Source organism: Mya arenaria, chromosome 8 (assembly GCF_026914265.1).
Source record: "Mya arenaria isolate MELC-2E11 chromosome 8, ASM2691426v1".
NCBI classification, from domain to species: Eukaryota; Metazoa; Mollusca; class Bivalvia; order Myida; family Myidae; genus Mya; species Mya arenaria.
This window is the reverse complement of record NC_069129.1, coordinates 51,506,224-51,523,456: the sequence shown is the minus strand read 5'-3', so window position 1 is coordinate 51,523,456 and position 17,233 is coordinate 51,506,224. Positions and strand designations below refer to the sequence as shown.

The 17,233-nt window shown below is 34.8% G+C and overlaps 1 protein-coding gene across 1 annotated transcript; it reads left to right on the top strand.

Annotated features, from left to right (window-relative positions):
* The first annotated feature begins 100 nt into the window (after positions 1-100).
* LOC128244343 (uncharacterized) lies at positions 101-1,414 on the top strand. Its single transcript, XM_052962358.1, has one exon. It carries the CDS (start codon positions 101-103, stop codon positions 1,412-1,414), a length of 1,314 nt encoding a protein of 437 aa, XP_052818318.1.
* Positions 1,415-17,233: the final 15,819 nt, after the last annotated feature.

The window sequence follows — 17,233 nt, the reverse complement described above, 5'->3', positions numbered from 1 at the left end:
GAAATGTAATGGCTGGCATATTTGCTTTGAGACTGATTACCAGAAAGCTGAAGCATTCATTTTGAAAACTGTCCAGAAAGAAGCTTATGCAGATGAGTACATGTCTTTGTGCAATGGGAAACCTGTGTCCAAAGGTAGCCCTATAGCAAGTTTGAACCCTTTTGTAGATCATGATGGCATTCTACGTGTTGGGGGCAGGCTACAGAAATCTATACTGACTAATCGTGAGATGCACCCCGCTATCATTTCAAGAAAATGTCATGTAGCATCTCTACTTATACGACATTACCATAAGAATGTCCAACATCAAGGCAGACACTTCACAGAAGGTGCTATTCGAGCTCAGGGGTACTGGATCGTTGGGGCGAAACGACTCATCTCATCTGTGATTCACAACTGTGTCCAGTGTAGAAAGCTTCGAGGACGGCATGCAGAGCAGATCATGGCTGACCTGCCCAAGGATCGTGTTGAACCAGCTCCACCATTCACATATGTTGGCGTTGATACCTTCGGCCCATGGAATGTGGTGACCCGCAAGACTCGTGGCGGTCAAGCTAGTAGTAAGCGGTGGGCAATTTTATTTACTTGTCTCACCATCCGTGCTATCCATATTGAAGTTGTGCCAGAAATGTCATCTTCAGCCTTCACTAACGCATTGCGAAGATTCATAGCTCGATATGGAAATGTGAAGTTGTTCCGGTCTGATAGAGGAACAAACTTTGTAGGTTCAGTGAATGAGTTAGGTATTGATGCTGTGAATGTTGAGGACGGTGAAATTCATAGACTGCTGAAAAGTAATGGTGTTGTGTGGGTATTTAACCCGCCCCATGCACCTCATATGGGTGGTGTCTGGGAGCGCATGATTGGGCCAGTGAAGCGCATACTTAATTCAATGCTTTGTGAAACGTCTATTAGAGACCTCACTCACGATGTACTCATTACTTTAATGGTAGAAGTGTGTTCTATAGTCAACGCTAGACCCATAGTTCCAGTGGCTACAGACAGTAGTGTTCCTGAAATACTGAGTCCATCCTCAATTCTGACTCAGAAGGTGGATTTCGTGACCAAAGAGTTTGAGCATTTAACTTTGAAGGACATATACAAATCCGAATGGAGACGTGTCCAGGTGCTCGCAAACCAGTTTTGGCAACGCTGGAGGTCTGAATATCTCCAAACACTCCAAACGAGATCTAAGTGGCAACGCGAACATTGTAACATTAAACCAGATGATATCGTTTTAGTGAAAGACTGCAATGTCCCGAGAAATAGATGGCCATACGGTATAGTTGAGAAGGTGTTTCCCAATGATGATGGAAAGGTTCGAAAGTTGTGTGTGAGAATGTACAACGAAGGAAAATTGACTGTTTTAACAAGGCCAATAAGTGAACTTATATTGCTCGTTGAAAGTGATTAACTGATTAGAAACAGTTCAGTAACCGTATAAACTGTTTAGACATTTAAGACAGTGTATCAGTGAAACTTCATAATTGAAGATGTGTTAATTTGTCATGTTTGTAACAATAATTGTTGACCAAGTGTAAGATTACATTATTTTCTAGTTATGTTCAGCAATTTTCAAATTTGTGAATTTTGTATGAGTCTTATGTAATCAGTAACATTATTTTCTTACATTTTGTTCTGAAACTTAAGAATAATTATTGGCAAATTGATTTAGATTTTTTCTTTTAATTACTCTTGTTTAGACATCTTTGATTTCATGTTAAGGTATTTGATCCCTGAAAGTGTGAATTAAGGTGGCACATCCATATATATTTTCAAGGTAGATCAATCATTGCAATTGTATTTTGGTTAATAGTGATGTATAATATCAGACGGGGAGTGTCATGGAACTGTATATTCGCATTTTATGCAAACTGTTTTGTCTTGCCGGTAATTTCACTTTGTGGTAGTTGTCTTATCTTTGGTTTCATTTTTCATTCGTAAGAAAAACGTTTTCGCACATGTTAAAGAAGATTTTTATGTTGAATGTCCATTTAGAGTCCGCACAGTGTAAGTTTTATCATATTTTTGGTGTATTTTGATAGATAAATGTATAGTTTACAATTCAGCAAAGTGTCAGTTTGTAATAATTCGTTTTTATATGGAAATTCCTCGATTAATTTTTGTACGCTTTCGGACTATGACCTGTTCGTACCAAATGTGTTTTTATGGCAATTCTTTAAGTTAACTTAGATTTTGTTAAAATATTCAAGTACATATTGTAAGGAACACTATGTATATGAGAACTATTGTCTGTTTTCAGCTTCTTACCGATTTGACACCAATAAAGATGGTATGGTTTACATGGCTGTTATTTGTTTATTAGACAACATTGAGGCAGTTATACTTAAGGATCTTTATTTAAAGCAATCATTATGCAATAAAGCATGTGTATCTGAGACTGGTAGCGATTATATTGCGTAATTAGTGACTCGTTTTGAATGGACATCGGAATGATCAACTTAGTACTTTTTTATTCAAGTCATAATACAAGAGACAAAAATTTACCTCGTTACGACGATGCTGAAGATGGACAGGTCAACTTAACTGGAACATGAGTCATTGTTTGGTCCAAATTGATGTATCAAGTTCATTTTTGATCAAATTCTGACAAAACAACAGTTTTGAACAAATATCTTTCCACAAATAGTGATATAAAGACTGGTCTGGATATACCTCAACATAAGTAAGCCTAAGTTTATCACCTTATATTTTGTTTTTATTTGCAGCATAATCCGGGATTGTAATGCACATGTCAATTGTAACCACTGCCCCGCCCGCCACTTGCCCTTGTTACAGGGGTATACCGGGGACAGCAGAGGCAATTGGCTGTGTTTTTACCTTTCAGGTGGCCCCGCAGTGCCTAGTGAATGTGGTTTTGTCTTCATATTGAAAATAGTCGGGAATGGGCCTCACATAGGTATTCGGGGTTGCGGGGCCATTTGGCAGGGATTTTACCAGTAGTGTGTCCCTGCATGTCGGGTATTTTACCCGGGATTTTTAGACCGGAAGTTAAAGTCCCCGCTATTCCGGACTTAGGGGGGGGGGGGGGTCATATACAATTTGCTGGTGCATAAAAACATCTAAATAACCAAAAAAAGTACTCTGAAAAATACCCTTGTTCATTTTGTTTTAATAAGCACATGTCATTGCATTTATGTGATAATAAAAACAAAATTTAGTCTGTTATATGGAGTCTGATGTTTGATGATGATGATGCCTGTGTAAGTGATCATTTTTTACAAATCCAAAATCAATGTCTAAATACAGTTGCATATGATGTTGAACTGATTCAGGTAGATTTATATAAGTCGTTTCAAACTTTTTACTAAAAACACGGTTATTTATTATAATAAATGATCGTCATATTAAAGTACGTTTTAATAATATAAGGAATTAGATTTATCCATATAATGTTTGTACTAAACACGGATGAATAAATAGTATGTATTCCGACATTTTCCCGATGTCCATTAGAGGTTCAGTTCAAGATGGCATTAAAATGGGTTTAAGGGCAATTATTTTGAACAATCTTTCTTATTTATATTGAATATAAGGAAAAATATATTTTTCGCTCTTCGCTCGCTGCGGTTTTTATGAAAACTGACAATTTTTTTTTATTTTTTTTTTTCGCTCGCTCGCTCCAATTTTTTTTGGCAAAAAACCGAGGAACAAAATTTTAATTTGGTGTGGCCTTAGCTGTAATTGCATATTCGTTTACTATCTACGTTGCATGTTCATACTCTATTGACGCTTATCTCAAGCACTGCAGGTGCTGCGGTTAAATTCAGATGTGACCTTTCAGGAAGGTTTGAATGCGTTTCGGTATTAATAATTATTTCTCATAAATTGCTTTCAGGAAGGTTATAATGCGTTTTGGTATTTATAATTATTTTTCATAAATTCTACATTAAGTTCCAAAAAATCGGAGTCCGTAATTTAACTCGGCGTTGCAGGTGTGGGCCAGTATTAGCAATTCAAGCATTATAGGAAATTTCCAATAATTAGTGCTATATTGTGCCAGTCTAACACACTTATAATTGGAAATATTTTGTTTCGTTAAGTTCAATCATATTTCAAATATTCAGTTAATCATACGCTATCGCAGTTATTCGAACTATATATATGTAGTTCGGCTAATTTAAGTGACCTTTTTTATGATTTTAGATTTCGATGAAGGAAGGTGCTGTATCCATTTGGAGCGTAATGAGGTGTACAAAGGCACAAAGTTTTGATAACATGTTTACAGTTTTTAGTCCGACTAACAAGTGATTTCAGTGTACAGCATCTGTATATAATATGATCATGTACTTTCTGTGAGGTATATGGAAACCAATAGTTTTCCCAGCTGTATCACAACTATATCCAAAGATATAAGTCTAGCTACACACGTGGATAACTGTCACCGGTAAACTGTGTTTATCTGAATATCTGCACAAGTTTTAGACTTTGAGCCAACATTTTGCATGGCTATGACGATACATTTACAAACCAACAAAACAACAAATGAAACAACAAATGAAACACATTTGTATCATCGATATTTAACTGATCCTGAGCAATGCAGCAAATTCATTACTAATTTTGAATTATTTTCTGAAACACACACACGCCGACCAATTCTTAACATTTAATGTGTTAAGAACTGCCATATCTCAAATATTTAAGTCTTTAAGTCGAACATAAACGTTAGAATGTTTACAAATATCAATGCAATAATGAAAAAAAATCTGCCAAAATGATAAGTTGTGCTGTTAAGTTTCATAAAACCTTCGGCAATTATCCGTCAACCTGGATTCCCTGAAACGGTCAACGCCTGCTGACCCAAAGTACACAGGTCCAATGCTTGATACCGGTGTAACATTTGTTTTAATTTTGAATTTGGTAATATTTTCATATTTATGCTTAAACTTATCACATGTTTTTTCTCTAAATATATTCTGTTATATTTACATATGATTTTGAAAAAAACTACAGCTACTGGCCCTTTAAGAATGTTAGGAAATTACCTTCAGTAATAGATTATTAAATATGTGTGAAACATTGACACTTTTATCGGTTATCCTGTAAAAATACTCTATTCTCACCAATATGTCCCGGGTTCGATTTCTACCATGGACCAATGTATGTTTGATTTGTGGTCACCTAGTCAGACCATTACGATTTCTCCGGGTACACCAGTTCTCCCACAATACAGGATCACACTCTCATGCATTACCGTTTAGTACGACAGAGACCAAGAGTAAATTAATATACTTTTCAAAATTGTTGTTCGTTGAATTCGGGTCACCTTCTATTGGTTCCCTTTCCATTAAATTCGCTCCAATACGCTTCAAGAGGTTATCATAAATACAAGCAGTTTTTGATTGTGTTTCTCGTGCACTAAGTTTCTTTGCTTACAATTAGATTGCAATTGCTAGGTGTAGAATTTTACTCCCTTTAATTATATCGCACTTTGTTGGGGTGTTATATCGTTATCTGTACAATAGTGTCTATAGATTGTTACTAAAGTCGCAATAAAAAACAGATTGGTCAGGTATGCTTGATAATTCACCTTATATTCAGTGAAGACAGTCAGCAATCAATTGTGATGTATATATCGTACCCACGTGTTGGAAGAATACAGATATTGAACTAAAATTCCATTGTCGTAAGGTACAAACATGCAGCAGTACGACACAAAAATAAAATAGTCATGTTTTGTATCAACGGTTACGCATTTCAATCAAATGTGTTTTTTTTTTGTTTTTTTTTCTGGCGAACGAATGATTGTACTTGCTTGGAGCAGACAGGTGTTTATCCCGGGTGCGGCCTTTTGTTTTTAAATTGAGACTTGCCTGGAAATTAACACTCAGAAATAAATCACGCAAATCTCATTGATTAGCTTCAAGGAATGCTGATTCCTAGCCTATCTACATATTCAGTGGTTGTGCTCGACGATGCTGCCAACCACAAGGTCCAGGTCTATATATGACCAACGTGGCTCAGGAAGAACAACATCCATCACGACGAAACCATCATAAAACAACAAACACTATTTGTTGTTGACGTTTTTCTTGTTTCTTTCGGACACAAGGCAATTCGACTTCCGCCAAACCACGTTGAACTAAACCTTTAAACATTTGGGGAAACCTAAAAGGTATTATTTTTGTGAGCGTGACGATTGTTTTTCAAGCAAAAAACTTATTTTTTGTTACAAACTTGTTGACTATGTCGTACTATTTGCTATATTTAAGGCTTCATTTTGAGGAAAAGCTTGACGTTCAGACTGGCAAAGATTAAATAACAAATAGAGGAAGGTCTTCCTGCCATAAAAGTTTTATATTGGTCCGAAATGTTAAGACCATATGTAGTCTGTTGAGCGCCAGTACTAGTCACTCGATCCTGTAATTATCAGCCGGACGTCTGTTAAGAGAAAACCGAAGGTTCCGGCAAACACAGCCAGCGAGGGCGACAACTGATTTGTTATTTAAAATTAATACATGTATTATTAAATAATTTATTATAAATCATTAGTTTAAATATCTTTGATTCACATTGTTCTATGTATGGATAAGCACAAAAATGAAATAGATAGCAATAAAAAAATAGGGATAAAAGTTTTGAATAAATTATACTGGTTATGAACTTAATTGAATTTATAAATAACAAACAAATTACCCCCGGATTTGTTCTCGCAACCTTTAGCATTACAGCCCTACACGTTACATACTGCACTATATGTTATACCCTAGTACCTAATGCATAAATCATTTTGATAAGAAGCTTTTATAAGGGATGTTACTCTGAAATGGTAACACTAAATTGACACAATTGGTTTCTTAAGCATTCCATAACAGTGGATTTGTCAAAAAGGTTACAGGTCACGGGTCAGGGCCACGGGTTAAAATCGAAATATCGAAATTTAGTCTTGTTTTGTGAACATGGCAAAACAGCGCCGAGGCTTTAAATTGAGGCCAGAAAGCCTTCACGAGAGACAAGTACGCGAACCACTGCACTCACTGAATCACGTTTGACTTGCCAGCTATAAATGTAAAGATAAATAACTCATGTTGTCAATGCACCAAAGTCTTAAACAACATTGCGTCCCTTCGAATAGGATTGCATAATAATTTCATTTATATATTTGTGGTACTTATAAGGAAGTAGGTTTTATAATAACCATAATAACCTAGTTTTTGCTTTTTTAAATCTAAATTTAAAAAAAGGATAATTGAAATATAATTTACTTAAAGGGACCAGACGCCAAAATTGTCAAAAACAGTTTTTCCTCACAACAAGCCTAGAAATGTCAAAACATGCTAGAGTGTGGCTGCTCTATTTCAGGTTACATGATCTTAAGAATATACATTACAATCATATTGTCTCACACGCTGTCTTAGCTGAGATTCCCCGTTTAAAAAAGTGGGAATGTTTCCCGAGATCATGTAAGACACCTGATCGTTTAACACACTTACCTATCAATGAACGTTTTAGCCAACGTGCTATCATTTTCAGCAGTGGTAATTTCTTTCAAGAGTTTTCTATCGAGCTTGATGTTTTGCAGCAGATTTTTGGGAGAAGACATGTTGTGTGTATTTTTAGTATTTGAAGGTCACATAATAAGTGTCGATCAATAAACCGACGTTATTTTTAAACTTAATGGGTAGACAAACCTACTAGATATTGAACTGAAAAAAAGCAAAAACTGCGAAAGATAAATGTGTCGTTAGCGATGTGCTACACTAGTTAGTACGATTCAATCCGTTTTACACAACGATATCAGTTTTTGACAATTTTCCATTTTAGTTGCAATTGTATCATCTGGTGTCTAGTCCCTTAAAGTGTATTTTTGAAAATCCAGACAATTGGGATCAAATATTTACTCCATGACTTACTCGATAATGACCAGACCAAAATTTCTCAAACAATTTAAAGACAGAATTTTGAAGCATTTTAAAAATATTGCGATTAAGTGACATAATGAGATTAGTTAGGCGTGATTATTGAATAAACCATACGAAAGAAAAGTGAAGTTTCTCCAGTTCAAGCACTCTTAGCTGTTGATTTTTAAAATAATATAGTGACTGAACTTGAAAAAGAATCGTTGATAGCATGAGGTTAATCGTATCTTACCCCTTTTCTGACCACTTTTATGCGACCCCTCATACATCACCATGAGAACTTAACCACTTGGCGCGGCAATAAATATGACGTCCGGCATTAACACAGGGTTCTTCAATACCTTCCATTATTGAAAACAGTACAATTGGCTCATACCAGTTTATTTGGCTTCATTTTGTAGACAGAGGAAAACCGATGTTAAACGTTCAATTACAGTACTTGGATAGAAACCAGCACGGTGCCGTTTCTGAGAGGCAAAAGGAATAACCCTTGAAAGAGGGAAAAGTTCCGAAGTTAGATTGTATGTATAATATGGCCCTGATGCCTTTTGTGATGAGGTTTTACGGTACCTCTAGTTGGATTGTATTCCAAACTAAAAAAAAAATATGTGCAAAAACGCAAGTAAATTATCTGACAAACATGCCCGGCATCAGATTTTCCTGATAATATTCTTGAAAGCAGCCAAGTTCACTGCTACTGTTAGTAGCACAAAGGTGTATTTTTAAGAGACTTTTGGTTGTTTGTTGGATAGGTTTGTGGGGTTGACTATTACGGAAACGGGCAGTATAGGCTTATAAGCACATATCGGCTGTTTTCCAAACACACATGCATAAAGGGGTAGTCTCCCGAATACCCGGGAAACGTGTGGGAATAATATACGCCCGCATTCCTACTGCATAGTAAAGTATGATTTCGCCCCTGTATCTAGGGTGGAGTCCATCTCTAGTGGTCGAGAGGACTATCAGTCCCGGACAAGAAGTCCACATCCGTGTCGACAAGATGTTGCATCTTTAGTCAATACTACTGCTGATGTGGCTACTAGTTCGGAGCTTAGCTAGAGGGTTACTTATTCGCGCTTAATGAATTTAGGCCGTGACTTAATTGTGTAATTGTGTAATTTATTTGTAAAGTAAATGAGTTTATGCTTCTGCGGTTAATCGTACATTTGCCACGACATAGATGAATATGTTGATGTTCTTACATCCAATGTGGATATCAAATATCATTTTTGAGGACAGAGTGGCTAGTTTATTAGAGTCTGGATTAGAGGTATGTGGATCGATTCAAAGCTAGTGTTTTGTCGATCGTTAGAACTAGTTATCACTAAATAGTGATAATTTTCAAATGTTAGACGTATTTAAAGCTTTTCAACTTTTCAACTTTAAACGAGGTTCATGTATACACATCAAACTTGTTTTGAAATTTATTTATTTTTCAATTTAAAATACCATTACGAGCTCTGACATTTGGCCTTTAAGTTGAATGTATGAGCATGATAACAAACAGACCACAACTAACCTTTTTTTGGTCAAAATGCACAAATACCTCCACCAACGGAGGAGGCGACAAAGCGTCATTTGTGCTAGAAGTGAGCGTCTAGCACGTGTATAATATATACTGGTCGTCTGATACATCCAAACTAAATGAGCATTGTTCACTTGCTATTGATGAAATAGACATTCAATCTAGCTTGCATGTTAAGACGTTGAATTGCAGACACTGACGTGAGTCTGTTTGTTTGGTTTGAAGTGCTTTTACTTTGAGGCTATTGTGCGTCCTTTCCCGGGTTTGATTGAAACCGTCTTGAATGATATGATGATGATCTGTATTGATTGTAAGGCAAAATAAGCTTCAAAATTTAGAATGTCCCTGAACAGAAAATTTACCTACGAGGGTATTGAAACCCTACACTGTATAATAATATATACTAATACTAATATACTAATATGACAGTTGTCTGAAATAATAACTTATATTTTTACGTCAGTCTATCAATTTTTTATAATTTGCTCATTTACTTTGTTAATGTACTGATATCTGCTTAAAGCTGCACTCTCACAGATTTACCGTTTTTACAACTTTTTTATATTTTGTCTTGGAAAAAGCATTTTTTTTGCGTAAATATATGCAAACCAATGATAAAAGATTGCTGACAAAAGATCAGGTCGCAAGTTTGCATATTTCCGTTCGAAAACTAATGTTTAATGGCTTAAACCGTTATGAACGGTTTAAGAAAACTGCATAAAACAATAATTTTTGAACTGCAATATAAAAATCTGCGATTTATTTTTTTGTCAGCGGTCTTATATCATTTGTATCCATGGATTTTTGCAAAAAATGGCTCGTTCCAAGACAAAACTTTAAAAAGTTGTAAAATTGTTCAATCTGTGAGAGTTCACATTTAACCTTTCGAGATTTATTCCTGATTTGTTTTTAAATATGCTATTTATTTACATTAATATTGATTTATAACAATTGTTTAGGAACATCGACAATTCTGTCTCGCGCAATGACTGGACAGGTGTAAACATAAACGGAGCTTCAATATTTAAACTAAAACTAGGAAAACATATATATCTTGTTTAATGTGGTGTATATTCTTCATATACTTCGAAAATCAGCCGTTGACTTAGTTTGCATGAAAAACGATTATTATGTTAATTGAATTTGATTTAAAACAATTGATTTAGAACATCCACAATCTTGTGTCGCGGTTAAGGGACTGACTTCATGGGTGACAGAATTTAGTAGTGTCTGGATAATATTTCAATCAAGTATCTTTTGATGTCAGTAAGTACCGAATACACCACTATGCATATGTTCTAGCGTTGAATCCGACAACGTGGAGACTACAATATCTTAACTAAGCCTATGTATATTCGTCCCTTACGTTAGTATTTATTACGGATATCGACCTTAGATTCAATTAGAATAACAAACGTTCCGTAGCAAATGCATTCATTATATCAGTTTTATCAGTCGATTGTGTCTTGCTCAGGTGTTACTCGCATGTTTGTTCAGTTCCTTTATTATCCCGTCAACTGTTTAATTTCTTTAAGTATCATAATATATATTAATTCTCTCTCATCAATTTAAATAGTCATTGTAATCGAATCATGCATTTGACAAATCATTTATTGAATATATAATGAACAGCATTGATATAAATCCTATAATTAACTTTTGCAAACTCATGATGAATGTTGTTATATAGAACATTGTCAAACGTGGTGTGTGAAAATCACTTCTGATTTCTTGTTCACAAAGTCGTTTATTTTTTGTTTTATTGGGATCTTTACCAACGACTAAATATTTCTTGAAGTTATAGTACCGGCTTATTTATCCAAGGGATGTATAGTCCGATCAGGATGAATATTGGTTTACAAATACTCTTTTTTTTAAGTCTACGGCCGCGTATTACTTCATTATTATGATGCCAAAATACGAAATAAATTGTTGACTATTATCTCATAAGCCTATCATTGCTCATACCAAATATTCTCGCGTCTTTTTCGTTTTTTTGTCTTTTTCATGTGCGGATGCGTTATGTTATTTCTTGTTTGACAGAATAATTAGATAATTATGTCCTAATTATGTGCTGGAGTGGGAATGTGTACAGTGTTACGCTTACTATTACTACCAATGAACAGTTTTAATCGTATTAGTCCATATTGTTAGTTTTAAACTTGACGTGCATTTTTAGACGTCACATGTTCAGTATCATGATCATCAAAAACAACAAATGCAACAACATAAATTTTATTCAGCAAACAAGCATGACTAAAAATCTGTTTAAACATATATGCATATAATTTCTTTAACCATTTCGTAAATGTTTAGAAGTATTTGAGAGGGGGTTAATTACTTTGAAAGCAAATGATGATACAATTCCGATCAGAAAGTCTTCTTTTCGCAAGTTTTCATAAAAAAAAATCACATTAAATAAAACTATAATTGTCGTTGTTATTGCTTTTCTTTCAAAATGTGCATTGCTACTTTAAGCTTCATTCGTATCCTGAACTACTTTCTTCTTCTGCACCTTCTGATCAGGTTTATGACGTCAAATGTTTGGATAACAACAATTATGGTCAATCATCAATAACACCAACGACTACAAAAATAAAATAACAACAACAACGTTTACAACAACAACAATAAAGGGCTATCACAGAAGTACGTCACACTGGACATTCATCAACGTGTAAAATGATGTTTCAGGGCTAATTAATTGAAGACGAGTTCGACAGAGGTCAGATTACGAAAGATATATCCAAGAACTCATTACTCGAATAGGAAACATCAAAAAACTACGATGGAAAAGGATCGTCTATTCATCATGGTGGCTATTTGTACAAAGTATCAGATTGATATACCTCTCCAAATGTGGGAATAGTTTGCTAAAAAAAACATTTGCCACCAAACCGCCCGCCCGACTTTTTAAACAATCGACCGTATTGTGGCTCCATTGTACTCAATTCAAACGAATTTCGGTATGATTGCCTGTTAGGAAATATGACAAGACCTAATTATAAATCCTTTTAGAGGTTTAAAAGCCAAACATCAAAAAGAGGATGTATAATCAAATGAAAACCCGCAAAACAGCACAATGAGACAGAGCCTATATTAAGTATAAAAACATTAAATTCCTATGCATAGTACAAAACATTACAATTCCAAAATGTTATTGTTCACACTCAGCAAAAATCCCTTAGGCAACAATTTTCAACTCAGATATCTCAAAAACTTAAATTAAAATCTAAATTAAAATAAACGTGTTTAATAACAAATGCGATATATTTGAACGTACATATATAGCTATAAAAAAGATCATAATGTTTGACCACATCGGTCATACAAGTGTTACAGCGTATTCACTGTATTTTGTCAATTTGGTCATATCACGCATATCAGGCAAACTAAAATCATTACACTAAGGTATATCAACATGAAAACAAATCTCAGTATAATTGTCTGGAAGGAAAAAACGACAAGACCTCATTATTCATTATTTAAGAAGGTTCACAATGCCAAACAGCAAATAGAGAAACAAAAACATATGTTAATAATAACACGAAAACACGCAATGTAGTTTAATGTGGCACACAGCCTAGTTAAGGAATGAATTGTGGGATTGAAGTCATTATCGGGACATTAACGCAATTGAGCTGGTAAAAGTGGGTAGAGTCCGAAGAACCATTGGTTCTTTAACTAGCCCTATTGCGTTCATATCCACGATATTGACGTCAATCCCGCAATTCATTACTTATATTTACACCAATATTTCATTTCACTCAAAAATTGTTTAAAAGTACTTCTCATTAAAAAATACAGTAATTCTGTCTCACTCGTTATGTAAATAGAACGGCCCGACCGTAACCGGAACCTGTGTTCGCAAATGACGTCAGAATAACGTGGTAAAATATCCATCACTTCAAATCACTTTTAATGGTAAAATTGAATCACTAATGACAACATTACATTGAAACTATCATACATTTACACTTTTTAACATGTTGATTTAAGTTTTTCGGGGTTTGCTGTCACTATATAAACAATAACAAGATAAATTATGAATGTATACTTTTATGCGATGACTCACGATCCGAACCTATCCGGAGATGTTGCGTCCATCGGATACTGATATCTATATGAAAGCTTATAACTTTACTGGTACTTTATGATATGCTTTACAGGAACACCTTTAGGAATAATGATATTTCGATGTTTAGTTTCTAAACTATTTTCTACCATACTTATTAGTGTCACAAAAACTTCAAATTGCTGTCAAAACATCAACTTAATTTAAATTAGAGAAAATATGTATCATTTATATCTAATATGGATACCCATTGGAAAGCAAGAACCGAAAACCAAATTCCCGCGTTATATATTTGTTGTTGAGTGTATAGTGATACTTTGACGGTACGAATACGTGTACATGTGTGTTACGTTTTGTGCGCTTCGTAGCAAGTTGAAAATGGCATAATCAAAGAATTACAGAATATCATTAATGCGGTATCAATAAGTCTACAAGTTAAAAGGGAATTTTCTCGAACAACATTTTAACTTAACTGCAACCATAATGTGTACCTGTAGACAAGTGCACGTACACCTTGTGTTTTGTGACCAAAAGATTGCTGACAAAAGATCAGCTCGCAAAGCTCTTTTATAATGCAAAAATGTCAGAAGGGTCAGATCATATTTCCTTTATAATATAATAAAAGAATAAGGACGCATGCGGTGTAAGTGAAAGTCACAAAGATGATTCTAAACAGTTGACTGTTTTACTTACTTATTGTGTTAAAATTTGTACATTATCTCAGCAAAATAATAGCAAGCATCGATTTTGAAACAAATACTCTGGATCGAAACAAGCTGCAGTCTTAATAGGTCATACTAATTTAGTTAGCTCGATCGTAAAGTCATATTAAAATATTATTCACTCTTGTGTCCATTTTGTGGGTAGGAACAAGTACTAGTTTCTTTTTTGAGAGGCCACTAGAATGTATACGTGGTGGGGATACAACCCACACTCTCTTTGGGTGCGATGCGGCCAATTAAACCACTTGACTACTCTCACCCTTGTGGAAAACGAAACCACAACCTCATAGATGAGTTGCATACACATACAACCGTAGATATCACCCGAACACACACGTTGAATTGAACGTCAAAAGCATCCACTGTCTGGTTTCTTGCGAGAAGTTACATTACAAATCAATTCCTCATTTATGCGAAATATATTTTATATAGCTTATCTAAAATGGCAAAATGTTATTACGAGGGAGGGAATCTATTGATGTAGGTCTCGCCTCACTACTAATGAACCCTCACAATGACTACTAGTACTGGTTTCTATCGATGAAATGGTTTCGAGAGACACGGACATATTTAATAAAAGTTCAATCAAATGGTTTGCCAGCAAATAGCATAACTTATGTGTTAATTCAGTGCTGCACATTCACAGGACATCCGAGAATATCGAACCTCAAACTTATATGCGTAATCCACGTGACTGGGTTGATTCTGACACAGAGAGCGGTCACCTGACTTGGCAACATCGATGTAACAACCGTATCCGGGTCTGTGTTTCCATCAAATATCTATGGATACAATTGAATAATGTATTACAATGTGTTATATTTGCGTTTGTTTATTTTTCATACAAAAGAAAGTGCAGCTTTAGGAAGCGGTTACAATATATGCTGGCACAAAATCTAATATTAATAACTACTGTCGAACACCACATTACGATGTGCGTTGGTTTGTATAATCTGTGGATTAGCGTTACATGCTAACATGTATGTTGAGCTCACAAATAGGCAGGGTCGAGTTAATCGACAGATGTTCACAAATTGGCAGATTTACACAGTCTCCTACATTTAAAGAAAAAGGCTTTAACACAGCTTTCCATGAATTGAATTACTTTGTTACTGCAACTAAGGTCGATAAGAGTTGTAAAGTTTAAAATACACGTTAAAGGAAAACAAGTTTATCAATGTGACTCGCTTCGCAACATAGATGTAACAAACGTATCGTGTTTCCATGTTTAAGTGTTTTCCTCAACTATCTAAAGATTTTGTATGTTTGAAACTGCAAATAAAGACAAGCGTATACAATAACACCATTTTACTATGATTAACCATGATATGCGATGAGCTGTGAAATATTGAGCTCTTCAGCATATGTACGTATGTATGAACGTATGACCGTATGAATGAATGAGAGTTGAGCTATACAGCAGATATGTGTATATATGTATGTATGTATGACATATTGAGCTACAGCAGATTTGTGCATATAAAAGTATAACATCTTGAGCTATACAGCAGATATGTGTATGTATGCATAAAATATTGTGCTATACAGAAGATATGTGTATATATGTATGAAATATTGAGCTTTCAGCTATACAGCAGATATGTGCATGTGTATGAGTATGTGCATATGTGCGTTTATGTGTCTGCGTGTGCTTGTGTGTGTGTGCGCGTGTGCGCGTGTGCGTGCGTTCGTGCGTGTGTGTGTGTTTGTGTGTGCGTGTGCGTGTGTGCGTGTGCGTGTGCGTGTGTGCGTGTACGTATGCATGTGCGTATGCATGTGCGTATGTATGTTTGTATAACACATTGAGCTATACAGTAGATATGCGCATGTATGTAAGTTAAATAACATAATTTTTTGCACAAAACTTAATTATCAACATTTATACTTTATATATCAAGTATTATTTAGATCGTCTTGCTTATTTCTATTGAAAGACACATTGATATGCTTAAATCAGGTATTTTCTGTTTGAATGTAAATGCATTCTTATAAGCTGCTAGTCATATAACCACAGACGACGAATCAAAAGCTATCACAAAAGGTTTACATTCTTACCCGAAAACACACTGAATTTAAGTGTGTGTTTTTTAATTACACTTACCTTATCAGACCCATTCGTGTCCATGATCGTACGAAAGCTGACACAGTCACAGCTGTAGAGTACTTTGTACGCGGTCACATATTGATTTAAAGGATGTTTTCCTTGCAAGGCCACCCCTAAAACGTGGTTCAGACAATTGAACTGCACCTGGTAAAATATTGAGATAAGATATATTAAACATTATGTAAATGAATTAAGATATACTAAACATGATGCAATATATAATTATTCATTAGTACTTGCCCAAGCAGGAACTAACATTTATCATACAGCTTATTGATATCGGACATATACCTTTCAACCCTCGGATACTCGATTTCTAATGTCATCGTCGCTATTCCACGACTGACAAATTCCGTTATTCTCCAATCATTACCCGTGAATTATATCGTTCACATTTTTTCGATTTAGGGCGTATCAAATCCTATCATTTTAATAGTCATCTTAAAGCTGCACTCTCACAGATTGAACATTTTGACAACTTTTTTATATTTTGTCTTGGAACGAGCCAATTTTTGCGAAAAAATATAGAAACCAGTTATATAAGACTGCTGACAAAAAGTTAGATCGCAGACATTTATATTTAAGTTCAAAAAATGATGTTTTATGCATTTCTCTTAAACCGTTAGTAACGATTTAAGCCATAAAACATTAATTTTCGAACGGAAATATGAAAATCTATGATCTGATTTTTGTCAGCAATCTTATATCATTGGTTTGCAGATGTTTACGTAAATATTTGCTCTTTCCAAGACAAAAAATAAAAAAGTTGTAAAAAAGGTATATCTGTGAGAGTGCAGCTTTAATATGTGGAATGATATAGCCAGGTTTTAAACACTAAACCGTACTTGTCAAAATGGCGAATTATATTATTGAGCTCTTGTAAATTGCAATATTTATAAATATCAACAGTCATTTAAGGCAGAA